Raw genomic sequence first — 17,388 nt, forward strand, 5'->3', positions numbered from 1 at the left:
AATAAAATTGGGGGCACTAGAAATATTTCTGTTTTCATTGGTATACCTGGTGTTTTAGTTTGCAAGGTGCTAGAATGCAGTATACGCAGAAATGGAGCAGCTTTTAAAAAGGGGAATTTAATAAGTTGTAAGTTTACAGTTCTGAAACTCTGGAAATGTCTAAATTAAATCAGGTCTTAGAAATGTCCAAATTAAGGCACCTGCAATAGGTTACCTTCACTCAAGAAAGGTCGAAGTTCAGGGTTTCTCTCTTAACTAGAAAGGTACATGGCAAACATGACATCTGCTAGCCTACTCTCTTCTTGTTTCATGAAGTTCCCCTGGGAGCATATTCTTCCCTTTCCAAAGGTCTCTGGCTGCATGGGCTCTCCTGGTTCTTGTGGCTCTCTGCTCTCAAGCATTTTTTCAAAATGCTTCCTCTTTTAAAGGATTCCAGTAAACTGGTCTAGACTCACCTGGAATGAGTGGAGTCACATCTCCATCTAATCAAAGTTTTTTATTATTATTTTTTATTTTGGGAATGTATTTTATCTAATATTTCTACAACTGCCTATAGATTTTTTTAAATTTTTTGTTGTAAAACGTTATATATATAAATACACAAAGTAAAGAAAGCTATTCCTTGGAGCAGGGGTGAGAATTTGACCTATCCTATTTTGCCACCTTCCCCGAATTCCTAATAAATGCATATTGTTTTTGTAAAAAAAAAAAAGAAATTCTCAATTGAGTGATTCTTTGACCATTTTATTTATTTATTTATTTATTTATTTATTTATTTATTTATTTATTTATTTTTTGCATGGGCAGGCACTGGAATTGAACCTAGGTCTTGGGCATGGCAGGCGAGAATTCTGCCATGGAGCCACCATTGCATTTGACCATTTTTATCACTATTTCCTTTTTCGAAAGGATGATTTAAAAATATTTTATTTCATTGTTGGTAACTAGGTCACAGACTGTGATGATTTAAACAAACTCTCTTATTTGCATTAGCTTTTTTGAGAAACATCTGAGGGAATTTTAGGATATTGCCTACAAAGATAATACATTCATATAAAATGTTCAAAACTACTTTGCATGTGTGGCTGTGCTGCCAGATAATTAATGTCTTATTTGATATAATTTAGCATTTCTGAGCTAAGTAATTTACAGACAATTTAGGCAAGGAAATTTCTCTGGTAGAGTAAAGCAGCCTTTAGTTAGGCTATCAGGGCTGTCAGGTTTTGGCTGCTGACTTCTGGCAAGTCACTTCATCTCAAGACTCATTTTCTCTATTTGACAAATGTGTGGTGCGGGTGGGAATGCCTTTAATGGCATTAGGATTTTGTGATTCTGTATATTTTTTGTCCTTTATCATGCTGTCCTTTCATATCCGATTTAGCTTGTCCTTTCATAGCCAATCCTAATTTTCATGTGATCATTAAGTTATCTCATTAATTCTTTACCTAGTATCTCTTTTTGGATTTGTTTAAAGAATATATATATATTAAATAAATATATATATATTTCCTGTGAAATCACTTGTAAGTATAATTTGAATTTTTTTTTCCCCAATAGATACAATATAGAGGCATCCCTATATTCTCCTTAATTTAGAAATCTTCATTCTAAAGAAAGATTACTTTATCCCATGATCATTTCATTTTCTTTTTCAGTTAATCATGTAAAATTTTTTTTAACTTTTCTTTTATTGAGTGGCTGCTCATTTGGAATTTGGTTTGTGTTTTTCTTGGATTACAATATAATATTTAAAAAAAATCACCATACTTTCCATGAGTAACTTATTTAAAAAATATTTTTCAATTTATTGCTCAGTAGAGATTCTTTAACAGTGGAGTTGATTATATTATTTGGTTTTGTTCTTTCCCTAGAATATTATTCCTCAACTTAAATAATATCCTATGTGTCTGTATGTATTCTGGGGCATCTTCATGCTTTCTATGAGATTAAAAAGTTTTGGATTTATCATCAGTGATAATCTTAAAAAAATATGTTATCTAACTTTTTAAACTAACCCTTTGTGTCTCTGGATATATTCTGGGGAGTTATCACATTTTATAGGAGATTTAAAAATTTGGAGATTTAATGTCAGTGATAATCATAAAAACATATATGGGCATTTTCTGAATCATCTTCTATATAACCAAGTATTGTTGCAAGTAAAATTGGTGTTTTTGCTTATTATTGTATTTGTGTCATGTGAAAGCCAAATACTACACCATTCTGAGGTGTATGAAGTTTTCGCTGATATTCAAATAACAGTGTTAGTAGCACCCTGCATGACACACCCCAAAGAACCTGTATTATAGTGATAGCATTCATTTTGCAAGTAGATGAACTTCACAGATTTAGCTTTTGAATATCACCCTTGAACTGTTTCAAGTAGTTGAAACAGTTCCTTAGCCTCTACTATGTCAGAAGTTACATGCTGAAAAATTTTCTGTTTCTGATTCCACCAAAAATTGAATAGGTATGCAGTTTTGCAGATTTTAATATGGTTGTAAAATCTTCAAGGGACTTCATTAACATTAACATTTAGAAATGCTAGCCAGTCATTTTCTTTAGTATGGAATCTGATTAACCTCATTTGGTTAGGGAAACCATGAAGTTGTAAATACTGTTTTGTGCAATGCATGTAAGCGGAAAGGTATTTGTTTCATTACCATGATTAAAGAAAAAAATAATAAAAGAGATTAATTATAGAACCAGACTTGAAGCTGCATTGTTTTTATTTCAGCAGAAAAACCATTATGCTTTATTTTTGCTCATTTGAATTTCATTGCTTTCATAGTTTTTATATATAATTTATAAATTTGTTTTGTCTTTATCATTTTATCAGGGTAATAAATGATAAGTTTAATTTTGTATGCATTAAAATAGCATATTAAAACTAAGTTAAGTTGACATTGAGTACAAGACAATATTTTTCCTTTAAAAATTGTCCATCTAATAGTTGGTGTAAGAAAGCTAGACTACAATATTGAACATAATTGTGTCATGATCATAATGGCTAACCTTCAACCAGATGCTCCTTATTTCAGTTTATATGAGTTGCTTAAAATTCTGATTCTTTTTCTTTTTTTATCATTTGTAAAATTAAATTCTCTAAGATGTGGCCATGTGAAATAGATCCATGAAGTGAGTAATCCACCAATCTGTGTGTGGTTAATTACAGTTTGTAGATACTGTGGTCTGAACTGATTTTATAGTTTCTGTGATTTGACTGTCTTTATAGCTTTTATATTATTATTTTGATGATTTCTGTTTCATTCAATCATCCTTTGCTACTAAGAGCCAAGGACTATTCTCTTCCAGGTACTAGAGATGATTGATCACTGTTGTGATCTTTATACTTAGATGAGTGTAGTTTTCATGGGCATATTGCTTAATACGTATCTATTTCAACTGAACTCCTCTCTGCCTTACTGTCATAACTACATATCTTGAATACTTGGTGGGACATGACCATGTCTTGATAGACATAGATTTAAATATCTTTTTTAACCCAATCATGATGGGTCTGTTAAGTCCATTTCATTCAAGTGATATTATTGACTACTAACTTCAAGGCATTGTGCAATGTACAATTGGGTGTGTAAAGATGAATGAGATGCATTGTGTGTTTCCAGTGGAGCATTGTTGGATCTGCACCCAGACTGTAGACTCAAGTATAGAGGGACTTTTGCATTTTATCCATCTATCCACTGTTCAATAAATATTTGCTTAGCACTTACATTTGCTCCTGGTTGATTTTTAATCTTCTTTAATTTTCTTCCCTTAGCTAATATAATGACTGTATTAGGGTTCTCTAGAGAAATAGAACCAACAGGAGATATCTGTAAATATGAGATTTATAAAGGTGTCTCAGGCAAGCATGGGAATGGAAGAGTTCAAAATCTGTAGGGCAGGCTATGAAGGTGGCTGCTCCAATGAAGGGTCTGGCCGAACTCCATAGGAGAGGCTTACTGGCTGAAGAAGCAGTGAAAAAGTCTCTATTCTTCCTTAAAAGTCTTCAACTGATGGGATTATCTCATTGGTGGGATACATGCCTTAGTTGATTGCAGATGTAATCAGATATAGATGCAATCAACTGACTGATGATTTAATGCACCAGCCTTTGGTTTATCAACCATCCAGGAAATATCCTTGAAGCAGTGGTCAGGCCAGCACTTGCCTGACCAGACAACTGACCATGATCATTTGGCTAAGTTGACTCCAGAATCTAACCATCACAGTTACCCAGATCTCTTGCCCAGGAATGTTCAGACTAATAGAGATAGAATTAAACAGCCCTTTCTAGCCAGTGTTTCCCATAGGCCACAATTTAGAGAATTTTGTAAAATAATTGTAACTATAGGTAAGCTTCCTAAATCTGGAAACCTTGGAATTTGCTATATTCTGGAACCATAAATATATTGATGCTTTCAAATGAAAGGATTAGGCAGAGAGTGATGTCCAAAAGCCATACAGACCCAATGACAGCCTTGGCTAAAATCTCTGGAGTGAAGATGACCATTTAGAGTTGTCACTAGTTTGGCCAAAATAACCAGGACTTTATGCTCTCACACTGATCAGTCATTGGATGGGGGCCCCAAGCATGACTTGGGTTCACTGCAGCCATGAAGCCTCTGTAGGTGCTGACAGCTGATATCTGTCTGCCTACAGCACTTTTAAAGCAGCTGTGACAACAAGTTCTTATCTATCTTTTCTAGACCCATGTTTTTAAATGCTATCTTTATGCTGAAGACTTCCAACATTTGTCTCATTGATAGCTCTACCTGCATGTCTAAAGGAATCTCAAACTTAGTATCTCTAAAACTGAACTCATCTTTTGTCCTCACATGCCTCTTTTTGGTTTTCTCTTTCTCAGTTAATGGCAACTCTGTCCTTCAGGTTGTACAGGCCAAAAACCTTTGAATCATCTTTAATTTCTTTCTGAATCACAGTCCACATGCATTTCATTAGCACATTATTTTAGCTCTATCTTTAGCAACTCTTCAGAGTTTCACACCTTCTCTCTACCTTCTCTGCTATTTTGTTGGGCTAAGCCATTGACATCTCTTACCTGGATTATTGCAATAAACTATTGATGTTGCTGTATCTGCTCTTGCCTACTTATAAACTATTCACAAAATACAGGCTAGAGGAATCCTATCTGAATCCTCAGATAATGGCATGATTTTGCTCAATAGCTAGCTGTCTCTCACATTCACTTACTTGTGCACCCATTCTCATAGTAAAAGTCTGTGCTTATAATAGCTTATACAGATTTGTCTGATTATATAAGCCACATTGTGTGCCACCTCCTACCCCATTCTCTTAACGCTTTGATCTCATTTCTTACCACTCTCTCTTACACCAGTCCAGGCTCTCTGGACTCCTTGCCTTTCCTCGGACATACAATCACACTCTTACCCTAGGGCCTTTGCACTTGTGGGTCCCACTGCCTTGAACATTTATTCCGTTGAATATATGCATGTCATACTTCCTCAATCCTTTCTGTTCTTCGCTCAAATGTCTTCTCTCAGTGGGGCTTTCCTGATCTCCCTATTTAAAACTGTAGTGTTTCCAAACTCCCTCCTTAATCACTTACTTCCTGCTTTATTTTCCTTAGCACTTATTATCTAACACATTATGTATTTTACTCAATTATTTTGTTTACTGCCTGTTTCTCCAGTCTAGAGTGTAATCTCTGAGGATAGGGATTATTTTCTGTTTGGTTTGTTGCTGTATTTTATATATATATATATTTGTCAAATAAATGCATGAATTATTTTAGTCTTTTTACAAGCAGACTTATTATTCAGTATCATTCTTCTTTCATAGGTAAGAAATTGAATCTTAGGACATTTAGTAAATTTGTGGAGATAGGATTTAAACCCAGGTCTGTCTTGGTTTATAGCACAACTACTATATGTATTAATTCAGTTATCAGGATACTATATGTAAGATTTTACTTAAGGTTAATGCATTATAAGATACTATAAGAGGAAGTCATCACTAGTGAACATTTTATTTGTGTTCTTAGCCTCAACTATTACCTATTTGGGGGAAATAAAAATAGATCTTGAGCATTTAGCTCATGTTGAAGCAATTTGTTCCAGATCACAGAAACTTGTCTTAGAGATTTGTTAAACCATAATAAGTTTTCAAGTAAGAGAATTCTGAGAAACTCAACTTTTCTGCCTTCTAGTGGCATAAAGACTATATTTTCTTACTGAGATAGAAAATATCTGAATTCAGTGATCTTGAAGCAGCAAGAAATAAATAAGAACATTACTTAATTGGTTAATGCTGTTCAGGTATTACAGGGATGTTGGTTCCACACAAGTAGCAGCTGGAATCTGTGTTCGTTTTTTACTGTTAAATTGTTCTTAGTTCAATGGAATCATAGATTTTCAAAGATTGTCAAATTACTTGAAGTCAAATAGGCAACTGATGAGGGATAGAGGTCACAATTTCAGAAGATATTCACAGACTGTGATCACTATGAATCATGCTTTAAGTTTTTGCAGCTGCTTTTAGAGTGCAAACTACAGGATGTGTCTTGTCGGCATTTTCCAACACCTGTCCTATTTGTGGTTCATATTCAAAAGGAATGATTGAGCTGAAAGTGAACTCTACACACAAAGAACTGGTAATCCTTGGAATGTGGAAATGAAATAGGAATCCTAGATATGTCCCAAAATTTTGGCCCCTGGCCATTGTTTGTGTGCACAAACAATGAAATTAAATTTTTTTCAAGAAAAAGTTGATAATGACTGAGAAGTGATGAAATTTCAAGTAAAATTTGAGTTGTACATTAATAAAGTTTTACCCTATATGTGTTTGTCAAGCTTCTTTTATTTGAAGGGACTAAAACTCTCAAGTTTGATTCCCTTTAGAGGATGGAGTTGAAAATTTCTGCTGAGCTCTTTTAGCTTTCAGCTATTTATTTTTGCTAGACTCCTTGGAGTCTCCTGCCAGGCACAGGGGTCAGTGAAGAATTTGAACAGAGTTCATGTGCAGATTTTTGGGAGTCCCCATGTGGTACCCTTCTTTTTGAGATTTAATCCTCCAGTATCCAGCCACTCTGGTAGCCAACATTCTCTGACAACTCAAGCCAACAGGACAAAATCTATTTGTTTGAATTCTAGCTCTCCCACATCTGGCAGACTGGGGACTTCCCTTAGGGGACAAGTCGTAAATATGTGCTCATTCATTGTGCTTCCCTTCCTTCACAAGTCAAGCCTTCTTCAGTTTTTACATATTTTTGGCTCTTCAATACCTTTCAATAGTTATTTGTTGCATTTTGTCCAGAGTTTATAATTATTGGATCTTGGAGGGTTAGTCTGAGAAAAGCTATTCTGTCACTACTGAAACTGGAACCGCATAAGTTGTGATAGTTGATTTTTTATTATTTTATTTTATTGATTTTTTATTTTTTTAAATATCAAAAAACACCAAACAAATGCAAACATTCTTAACTTTTGATCATTCTGTTCTACATATAAAATCAGTAATTCACAATATCATCACATAGTTACATATTCATCACCATGATCATTTCTTGGAACATTTGCATCTATTCAGAAAAGGAAATAAAAAGAAAACAGAAAAAAATTCATACATACCATACCCCTTACCCCTCCCTTTCATTGATCACTAGCATTGATAGTTGATTTTTTTCACTGTCATTCAGTTAAAAATGTTTTGTGATTTCCATTATAATTTCTTCTTTGACCCATGGGTTATTTAGGCACGTTTTTCTTTTTCATATGTTGTGTGGCAGGGGTCACATTTCATTCTTTTTCCATTGAGTATCCTCTTACTGCCGCACCATTTGCTGAATTTTTTTGTTTGTTTGGTTTTTCATTTATTTGTTTGCTTCTTTGTTCATTTGTTTGCTTAGGAAATGGATGAACCAGAAATTAAACCTGGGTCTCCCACAAGGCAAGAATTCTACCAGTGAATTACCATTGCATTCCCTTAAGCATGTATTTAAAAATTTTTCTTTCATAAAGATTGTTCTAGTTTGTTAGCTGCCAGAATGCAATATACTAAAAACGGAATGGCTTTTAAAAACGGGAATTTAATAAGTTGCTAGTTAACAGTTCTAAGGCTGAGAAAATGTTCCAGTTAAAACAAGTCTATAGAAATGTCCCATCAAAGGCATCTAGGGAAAGATACCTTGGTTCAAGAAGGCCGATGAAGTTCTGGGTTTCTTTCACAAGTGGAAGGGCACATGGCAAACACAGAGTTTCTCTGTGGGCTCATGGTGAACACGGTCAGGGTTCCTCTCTTATCTGGAAGGGCACATGACGAGCACAGCGTCATCTGCTAGCTTCTCCTGGCTTCCTGTTTAGTGAAGCTCCCCTAGAGGCATTTTCCTTCTTTCTCTCCAAAGGTTGCTGGCTGCTGGACTCTACTTCTCATGGCTATGTTGTTCTGCTCTGCTCTCTCTGAATCTCCTTCATTCTCCAAAATGTTTCCTCTTTTATAGGACTCCAGAAACTAATCAAGACCCACCCAAATGGTTGGAGACATGCCTCTACCTAATCCAGTTTAACAACCACTCTGGATTAAATCACATCTCCAGGGAGATCATCTCATTGCAGTTTCAAACATAAAATACTGAATAGGAATTAGAAGAAATGACTACCTTTACAAAATGGGATTAGGATTAAATCATGGCTTTTCTAGGGGACATACGTCCTTTCAAACCAGCACAAAGATTTTCTAATTATCTTTTTTTTATTGATTTTTAGCTTAATTCCCCCATGGTCAAAGAACATACTCTGTATAATCACAATCCTTTGTCATTTTTTGAGATTGGATTTCTCCAGTATATGGTCAATTTATGTCAGTGTTCTTGGTTTACATGAAAAAAATTTACCTTCTTAGCTATTGGTTGCAGTGTCCATTGCATGTCAGTTAGGTCATGTTTGTTGTGTTAATGATACTCATATCTTCTGTACCCTTTACCTTTTTTTAAAAACTTTTTTATTTGGAAATATAACCTCAAACTACATTTAATAAGTAAGTACAGAATAGTTTATAAAGTTTGGTATGGGTGTCCATTACACATTCTCAGGTTTTTTCTTCTAGTTGCTCCCAAACATTGGAAGCTAAAAGAAGTAGCATTATGATCATTCAGCAGTCATAGTATCTTCTCTCTTATAATGCCTCCTTCTCCTTTGATCTTACTCCAAGTCTATAGGGGTCTTTGGACTATGCCCATTCTAACATTTTCATGTTGCAAAGGGGTATCAACAATATAAGATTAGGGAATGAATTAGTTGATATTCTTCGACAGGCTGGCCCTTCTAGATTTTAGGACTAATCTGGCCTAGAAATCCTCTGGAGGTTATAGTCAGGAAAATAAACTTAGTAAATGAAACTTTTGTAGAGTCTCAGTTAGAGCTCTAGGTGTTCTTTAGTATTAACAGGAATGATGTTTGTTGGAGTTTGGCAAATTAATAATATCTAGCTGAAGCTTGTATAAATAGCCTCCAGAATAGCCTTTGCATTTGAATTTTCTTAGCTGCTGGTACCTTATTTTGTTACAATTCTTTACCCCCTTTTAGTCTAGAAGCATTTTTAGTCTTTCAGTGCTAGCATCAGGCTCAAGCATGGTAGTCATGTCCCACATTGTTAGAGAGACTTTCACCCTTGAATGTCCTGTCCCACTTAGAGAGGGGGCAGGTGATAATTTTCCTCGCAGAGGGGCCACATCTGAGCAAGCAAAGAGGTTTCCTGGAATTCTACTTCTATTTATTTATTTATTTTTTGTCAACTACTGTCAGCTGCTATATGTTGAAAATTTCCTACTATATCGTGAATATCCTCATTCATCATTTTAGTTCTCTTACTATTTTTTTTTTTTTAGCTCATATTGTTAGGTGAATTTAAATTTAGAATTGTATGACCTTGTAAATTGAAGCTTTTCACAATATGAATGTTCCCTCTTGATCTCTGGTAATTCCTTTTCCTTTAAAATCTACTTTGCTATTAATATAGTGACATCAACTGTATTAGTTAGGGTTCTCTAGAGAAACAGAATCAACAGGGAACACTCGTAAATATAAAATTTATAAAAGTGTCTCACATGACGGTGGGAACAGAGTCCAAAATCCACAGGGCAGGCTGTGAAGCCGACGATTCCAATGAAGGGTCTGGACAAACTCCACAGGAGAGGCTTGACCAGCCGAAGCAGGAAGAAGAGCCTGTCTCTTCTGAATCCTCCTTAAAAGGCCTCCAGTGATCAGATTAAGCATTACTCGTTGCAGAAGACACTCTCCTTTGACTGATTACAAATGTAATCAGCTGTGGATGCAGCTGACATGATCATGATTTAATTCTATGAAATTTCCTCATCACAACAGACAGGCCAATACTTGCCCAACCAACAAACAGGTACCACCACTTGGCCAAGTTGACACATGAACCTAACCATGACATCAACTTTCTTTTGTTAGGTTTTTCATTGTGTATTTTTTCCTTCTTTTTACTGACACTTTTTTTTTTTTATAATTTCTTTTCTTTAACCAACATCTTTTACTTTCTTTTATTCCAGTTGTGACAATCTTTTTCTTTTAATTGGAATATTGAGATTGTTTACAATTAATATAACTATAGATATTTTTGCATTTAAAGTAACTATTTTACTAGTTTCTATTTTCTCCACCTATTCTATAATTCTTTTTTTCCATGCCATCATTATTAATTTATTGAATTTTTATACATATTCTCATTAATCATAAAATTATTTTTTTTAAAGGGAAAGATAGAGTTTTTAATACCCCATTGTGTGAACAAGGAATTGTTGGATTTGGAATTGGCATTGCCGTAACTGGAGCTACCGCCATTGCAGAAATTCAATTTGCGGATTATATTTTCCCTGCTTTTGATCAGGTGAGGACATCACATTTTATTATAAGTGGACATCTCTAAGGTTGTTAAGTCTGTGAAGTACTGAAGCATTGTCTCCACTCTTCCTCCACCTCCTTTATCACAAATGTTTTGTAACCTTTGAGCTAGTGCTTTCTGGATTATTGTTTTGTCATAGGCATGTGTTTAAAGATTTAGTGGGATGATTTAGGAAAACATATGGGACATAAAGGACTTGTTATAACATATCCTTTCTCCTTTTACTTACAGATTGTTAATGAAGCTGCCAAGTATCGTTATCGCTCTGGTGATCTTTTTAATTGCGGAAGCCTCACTATCCGGGCCCCTTGGGGCTGTGTTGGCCATGGTGCTCTCTATCATTCTCAGAGTCCTGAAGCTTTTTTTGCCCACTGTCCAGGAATCAAGGTATAATCATTTATATACTTTATTTGATCTCCATTTAATGTTTCTATTTTGATTGATTCTATTAATATTAACTACTAAACTTATCTGAAGGGAAAACAAACAGGAATGGACTCAATTACATTTAAGAAAAAGAATAACATTTTCAATAGATTAGTTCTTCAGTGCCTAGTTTAATAAAATGTTCTGTTTGAAGCACGCTGGCTGATGAGAACATGATTGATTCTTTTGAAGCTCTATGTTTCTTTCTAATGGATGGTTCCCTGTTAACTGATTATGGGATGATTTTAAAGATTCAACTATTTAATCCATATTTACCTCAGAATCAGAGGGAAAAACCTTTTGTTTTTAGTTGTTTTCTGACTTTTCATATACACTGAGAGAAGACTTTGTTCCTATGTGTGTTTTCCAGTCCAGGGTTAGAAATAGTTTCCCAGACAATTAATTTTAAAGCATCTCCCTTTTACAACTTGTCTTCCTGTACAATAGGTTAGGTCTTTTGATAATAAACATTGTTTGGGTATTTTAAGTCTTAATTTTTTTACATTATCATGCTTTTTAATGTCTAAACAGAGATGTGTGTTTGTTTTTTGACAATAAGAATTTGCTGTGAACATGGGTTTATGTTTTGTTGTATTATACTTGATGAAATTCATAAAGTTTTTCTTAGTGGAGTAGAGGTCACATACTTTTTCAATGTATGCTAGAAGTAGTAAGATGGTACAGAAGTCGCATTTAAGGTCATAGTTATTTTTGGGCCTGAGCTGAACATTGATTCACATTTTATGTTTTTCAGTGTTTTTTTAAATTCTTTTTTTCTTTCTTGTTTTTGTTATCCAGTGTTTTTATGAACATATTTTTTCTCTCAATCTTCTACCTTCTCTTTCCCCCCTTCACCTTCTCTTATTTTCATCCCAAATGAAAATATACATAAATTACAAAAGGCTAAAAATAAATATATGATGAAAGCAGATGAAGGAAAATAAAAAGTATAAACATAAGATAAAGACATTATTTGACATGGTAAGCAGTCTCTTTATAGAAAATAGTGACATTTTTATTACTATTTTATTTTTAGTTAAACATCTTTCAATAAAAATGGCACGAAATGACTTCAAAAATCAAATGTGGTTTACTTCACGGAATCCTATTTTAGTCTTTGTAATAAACTCAGTTTTATTTCATGATAACTCTTCCTTTGTAATAATTTTACTCTGCATAGTTATTCAGCAGTCATTAAAAACTGCGATCAAGTTTGTGGTCTGAGACATGGTGTAGAAGGTAAAAGCCCAGGCTCCAGCATCAGTTAGAATTGGGTGAGACTCCCTGGTCTACCAAGTAACCTTCGGCAAGTTACTTCATCTCTTTTTAAGTCTCAGTCTCTTTGTTTCTAATGTGCAAAAAAATAACAATAGCTTCCTCACGGGTTGCTAGGAACAACAGATGAATAGATCCATATAGAGTGCTTGGTAATCGCTCTCGTTATGATCCTCCTTGTCATTGCTGTCATCTCAGGAAGGTCTGGAGTCTCTTCTTGTCAACTGAAAATGTGGAGGGAAAAGAGATTTTGGTGTCTTGAAATTGGAGAAGAGAGTTGTACCCTCTTTAAAAGTAGCAAAGTATTAATTGAACAGGTTTCTTCTTTATATGTAAATATAGGAAGATACTGACAATTTAAACTTTTTTGTTTTGATGAATGCTCCTTGAAGATTCTTTAAAATTTTTTTTTTATATTTAAGTTTAGCTCCTTAGGAGAACAGTGTCTTAGTTACTCCAACAAGGTAGGTAGCTGATAAGTATTTGTTGAACAAATTTAACTTTTTGGTTAAAACAGTATGTATATTTTATAATAAATGACAATTAGAACAAAAATAAATACCAGATTTGTATTTTTAATTAATAAAGAGCGATTATTTAAGTATCATCTTGTTACATAAGTGAGTTTACTAGAATATGTTTATACTAAAATTGTCTTTTAAAAAATTTGTTTTGGCAGGTAGTTGTGCCCAGAAGCCCTTTCCAGGCCAAGGGACTTCTTTTGTCATGCATAGAGGATAAAAATCCTTGCATATTTTTTGAACCTAAAATACTTTACAGGGCAGCAGGTAAAGGTTTCCTTTATTTCACGTCTGTTTTGTTTGTTTATATCGTTATGTACTTTGTTTTTCATGGTTCAAATGATTATAAATTAAAAAAAAAAGTCTTGATGTATATTTCCCATGTAGAAAAAATTAATTTGTTCTATATTTAGTCTGTCCTCAGGTGTAAATTTTATGTTAAGTTTGGGAAGGAGCCTGAGTTAGTATCATGAGTACTAGAGCAGAATGTATATCCTGGTGTTTGGGGTATAATGATTTATATATGTCTCTTAGGTCTAATTCATTTATCAAAATTTTTAAGTTCTCTGTTTCCTTGTTGATCCTCTGTCTGGTTGAGACTCGTATTTCTTATTTCAATTTTGCCAGTGTTTATCACATGTGCTTTGGAGCTCCTTGATTGGGAGCATAAGCATTTATAATTTTTCTTCTTGGTGAATTGTCCCTTTTATTAATATGCAATGTCTTTCTTTGTCTCTTATGACTTCTTTACATTTAAAGTCTATTTTTTCTGTTATTAGATTTTTCTGATATCTGCTTTCTTTTGGTTATAGCTTGCATGGAATATTTTTTTCCATCCCTTCATTTTCATCTATTTGTATCCTTGTATCTAAGATGAGTCTCTTGTAAGCAGCATATAGATGGTTCATATTTCTTAACCCATTCTGCCAATGTGTATCTTTTGATTGGTGAGTTTAGTCCATTAATATTCAAAGTTATTACTGTGAAGGCATTTCTTAAATCCACCATCTTATCCTTTGGATTTTATTTGTCAGACCTATATATTCTTTTCCCTTTTTCTCTTTTTATCCTTTAAGTTACCTTTACTGGTACTCTTCATTTCTGGCCCTCCTCCAGACCTCCCTCCCCTGTCTCTTTTTTTTAGACTGACAGAACTCCCTTAGTATTTCTTGTAGGACTGGTCTCTGGTTGACAAGATCTCTTAGGCACTGTCTGCCTGTGAACATTTTAATCTCTCCCTCACTTTTTTTGGTGGGCCTAAATGTATAGTATAGTATTATCTTTTTTTTTTTTTTTTTTTTAGTATTTTTGTTATATACAACAAACATACAAACATTCTTTTTTTTTTTTTTTTTTTTTTTTTTTTTTTTTTTTTTTAAAGGAAAGACAGAGAGAAGGAAGGAAGGATAGAAGGAAGGAAGGAAGGAAGAAAGGGAAACATCTTTAAACATTTTCTTGTTTTATTGTATTCTGTTTCTCCGTTTTTGTTACATGGGCTGGGGCCGGGAATCGAACCGAGGTCCTCCGGCATAGCAGGCAAGCACTTTGCCCGCTGAGCCACCGCGGCCCGCCCCATACAAACATTCTTGACGTATATTCTATACATGATGTTCAATCAGTGGCTCACAATATCATCACATAGTTGTGTATTCATCACCATGATCATTTTTTTGAACATTTGCATCTCTCTAGGAAAAGAAAGAAAAAAGAAAAAATTCATACATGCCATGCTCCTTGCCTCTCCCTCTCATTGACCGCTAGTATTTAAATCTACTCAATTTATTTTAACCCCTATTCCCCCTATTATTTGTTCATTTTTTATCCGTGTTTTTTACTCATCTGTCCATACCATAGTCCATACCATAAAAGAAGCATGTTTTTTACTCAACTGTCCATACCATAAAGGAAACATCAGACACAAGGTTTTCATAATCACATCGTCACTTTGCGAAAGCTATATCATTATACAATCATCTTCAAGAAACAGGGCTACTGGAACACAGCTTTACAGCCTCAGGCACTTCCCTCCAGCCTCTATAATACACGATAAACTAAAAAGGGGATATCTACAAAATGAATAAGAATAACCTCCAGGATAACCTCTTGTCTCTGAAATCTCTCATCCACTGACACTTTATTTCATCTCATTTCTCTCTTCCTGTTTTAGGTCGAGAAGATTTTCTCAATCCCTTGATGCTGAGTCCCAGCTCATTCTGGGATTTCTGTCCCACATTGCCTGGGAGGTTGACACCCCTGGGAGTCACATCCCATGTAGAGATGGGGAGGGCAGTGAGTTTGTTTGCTGTGTTGGCTGAGAGATAGGCCATACCTGAAGTTCTCTGGGGAGGCCTCTTAGGCCTAATTTTAAATAGGCTTAGTCTGTCCTTCGCAGGAACAAGTTTCATAAGAATGAACACCAAGAGTGAGGTCTTGGCCTATTGATTTGGTTGTCCTCACTAAATGTGAAAATATCAGAAACTCTCCAAATGAGGAAGTTGAATTTCCCCCTTTTCTCACCATTCCCCCAAGGGGACTCTGCAAATACTTTTTTTTTTTTTCACTGTTCAAATCAGTCTGGGATTTATTGGAGCATCATACTGGACAAACCTACAAAATCTCATGCCCTATTCAAGGTTCCATGTACTTATGGTATTCAATTAACCTGCCCATAAAAGTTATATTAGGAACATGAGGAACTAGTCAAAATATATATTAGGAACTAGTATAATAATACTAGTATAATTATATAATAGTATAATTATATAATTATATAATACTAGTATAATTATATAATAGTATAATTATATAATTATATAATACTAGTATAATTATATAGTATAATACTAGTATAATACTAGTATAATAATAATATAATAATATATATTAGGAGCTAGTCAAAATATAAATTTTGTACGAATCGAACAGTTTTTCTTTAGTCTCGCATATAAGTCAAAGGTATTTTTGTTTTTTTCAAATGTGCATTTAATTTTTAAAAATATACACAGAAGAAACCATGTGTTTTACATAGGAATACACATATTAACAAATCATTTCGTATATTTTCCAAAACTCTGTTTTGTCAGTCTGAAATTTATAAATTAAATATTGGTATTTTTTCAAGTTAAAATGAAATCCCTTAAACTGCTTAATATGTTAGACTCTTTCCAAAATCAATGAATAGAGAATATGAATATGGTTTGTATTAAGTTAAAGTTTTAAAATATGATTTACCATCTCTTATCAACACCCTGCAAAATGGACATTACTTTGTCCTTCTTTATGCAAAAACATTTTTTAATTTGTACATTTAATTACTATCATTGTATACTCTAGGCATTCCTAGATTTTACCATCTCAGTCTTTATTGTCTATCTTTCCTTCTGGTTTCATTTGTGCCCCCAGCCCTCCTCCCTCTATCATTCTCATGTTCAGCTTCATTCTGTGTACTAACATTATTGTGCAACAATTAGGTAGTATTTTCCTATCCGTTTCTGAATTTTTACAATCAATGCTGTTGTATAATCTATCCCTTCAGTTCCAATTACCTATTATCTACCCTATTTCTATCTCCTGATGACCTCTGTTCTTAACTGAAATTATCCAAGTTCATTCATTAATGTTAGTTCATATCAGTGAGACTATACAGTATTTGTCCTTTTGTTTCTGGCTAATCTCACTCAGCATAATGTCCTCAAGGTCCATCCATGTTGTTAAATGCTTTATGACTTTATTCTGTCTTAAGTTGCATCATATTCCATCATGTGTATATACCACAGCTTGTTTAGCCACTCGTCTGTTGCCGGACATTTGGGCTGTTTCCATCTCTTGGCAATTGTAAATAATGCTGCTATAAACACAGCATTAATGTGCAAATGTCCATTTGTGTTCTTGCCCTCATGTCCTCTGAATAGATACTTAGCAATGGTATTGCCGGATCATATGACAATTCTATACTTAGCTTCCTGAGGAACTACCAAACTGCCTACCACAGTGATTGTACCATTTGACATTCCCACCAACAATGGATAAGTGTGCCTCTTTCTCCACATCCTCTCTAGCACTTGTCGTTTTCTGTTTTATTGATAATGGCCATTCTGCTCAGTGTGAGATGATATCTCATTGTGGTTTTGATTTGCATTTTCCTAATAGCCAGGGAAGTTGAGCATCTTTTCATGTGCCTTTCACCCATTTGTATTTCCTCTTCTGAGAAGTGTCTGTTCATGTCTTTTGCCCATCTTGTAATTTGGTTGTTTGTCTT

At 34.2% G+C, this 17,388-nt stretch overlaps 1 protein-coding gene across 9 annotated transcripts in view; it reads left to right on the forward strand.

Annotated features, from left to right (window-relative positions):
* The window catches only part of BCKDHB (branched chain keto acid dehydrogenase E1 subunit beta), a 406,736-nt gene that overhangs the window by 167,331 nt on the left and 222,017 nt on the right, over window positions 1-17,388 (forward strand). For all 9 annotated transcript variants that reach the window (XM_077162317.1, XM_077162311.1, XM_077162313.1 and 6 more), the window contains exons 4-6: window positions 10,760-10,893; window positions 11,140-11,295; window positions 13,289-13,397. In XM_077162317.1, the coding sequence (XP_077018432.1) occupies window positions 10,760-10,893; window positions 11,140-11,295; window positions 13,289-13,397 (399 nt within the window). The remainder of the gene's footprint in view (window positions 1-10,759; window positions 10,894-11,139; window positions 11,296-13,288; window positions 13,398-17,388) is intronic.

This window comes from Tamandua tetradactyla, chromosome 5, assembly GCF_023851605.1.
Source record: "Tamandua tetradactyla isolate mTamTet1 chromosome 5, mTamTet1.pri, whole genome shotgun sequence".
In the NCBI taxonomy this organism is placed as follows: Eukaryota; Metazoa; Chordata; class Mammalia; order Pilosa; family Myrmecophagidae; genus Tamandua; species Tamandua tetradactyla.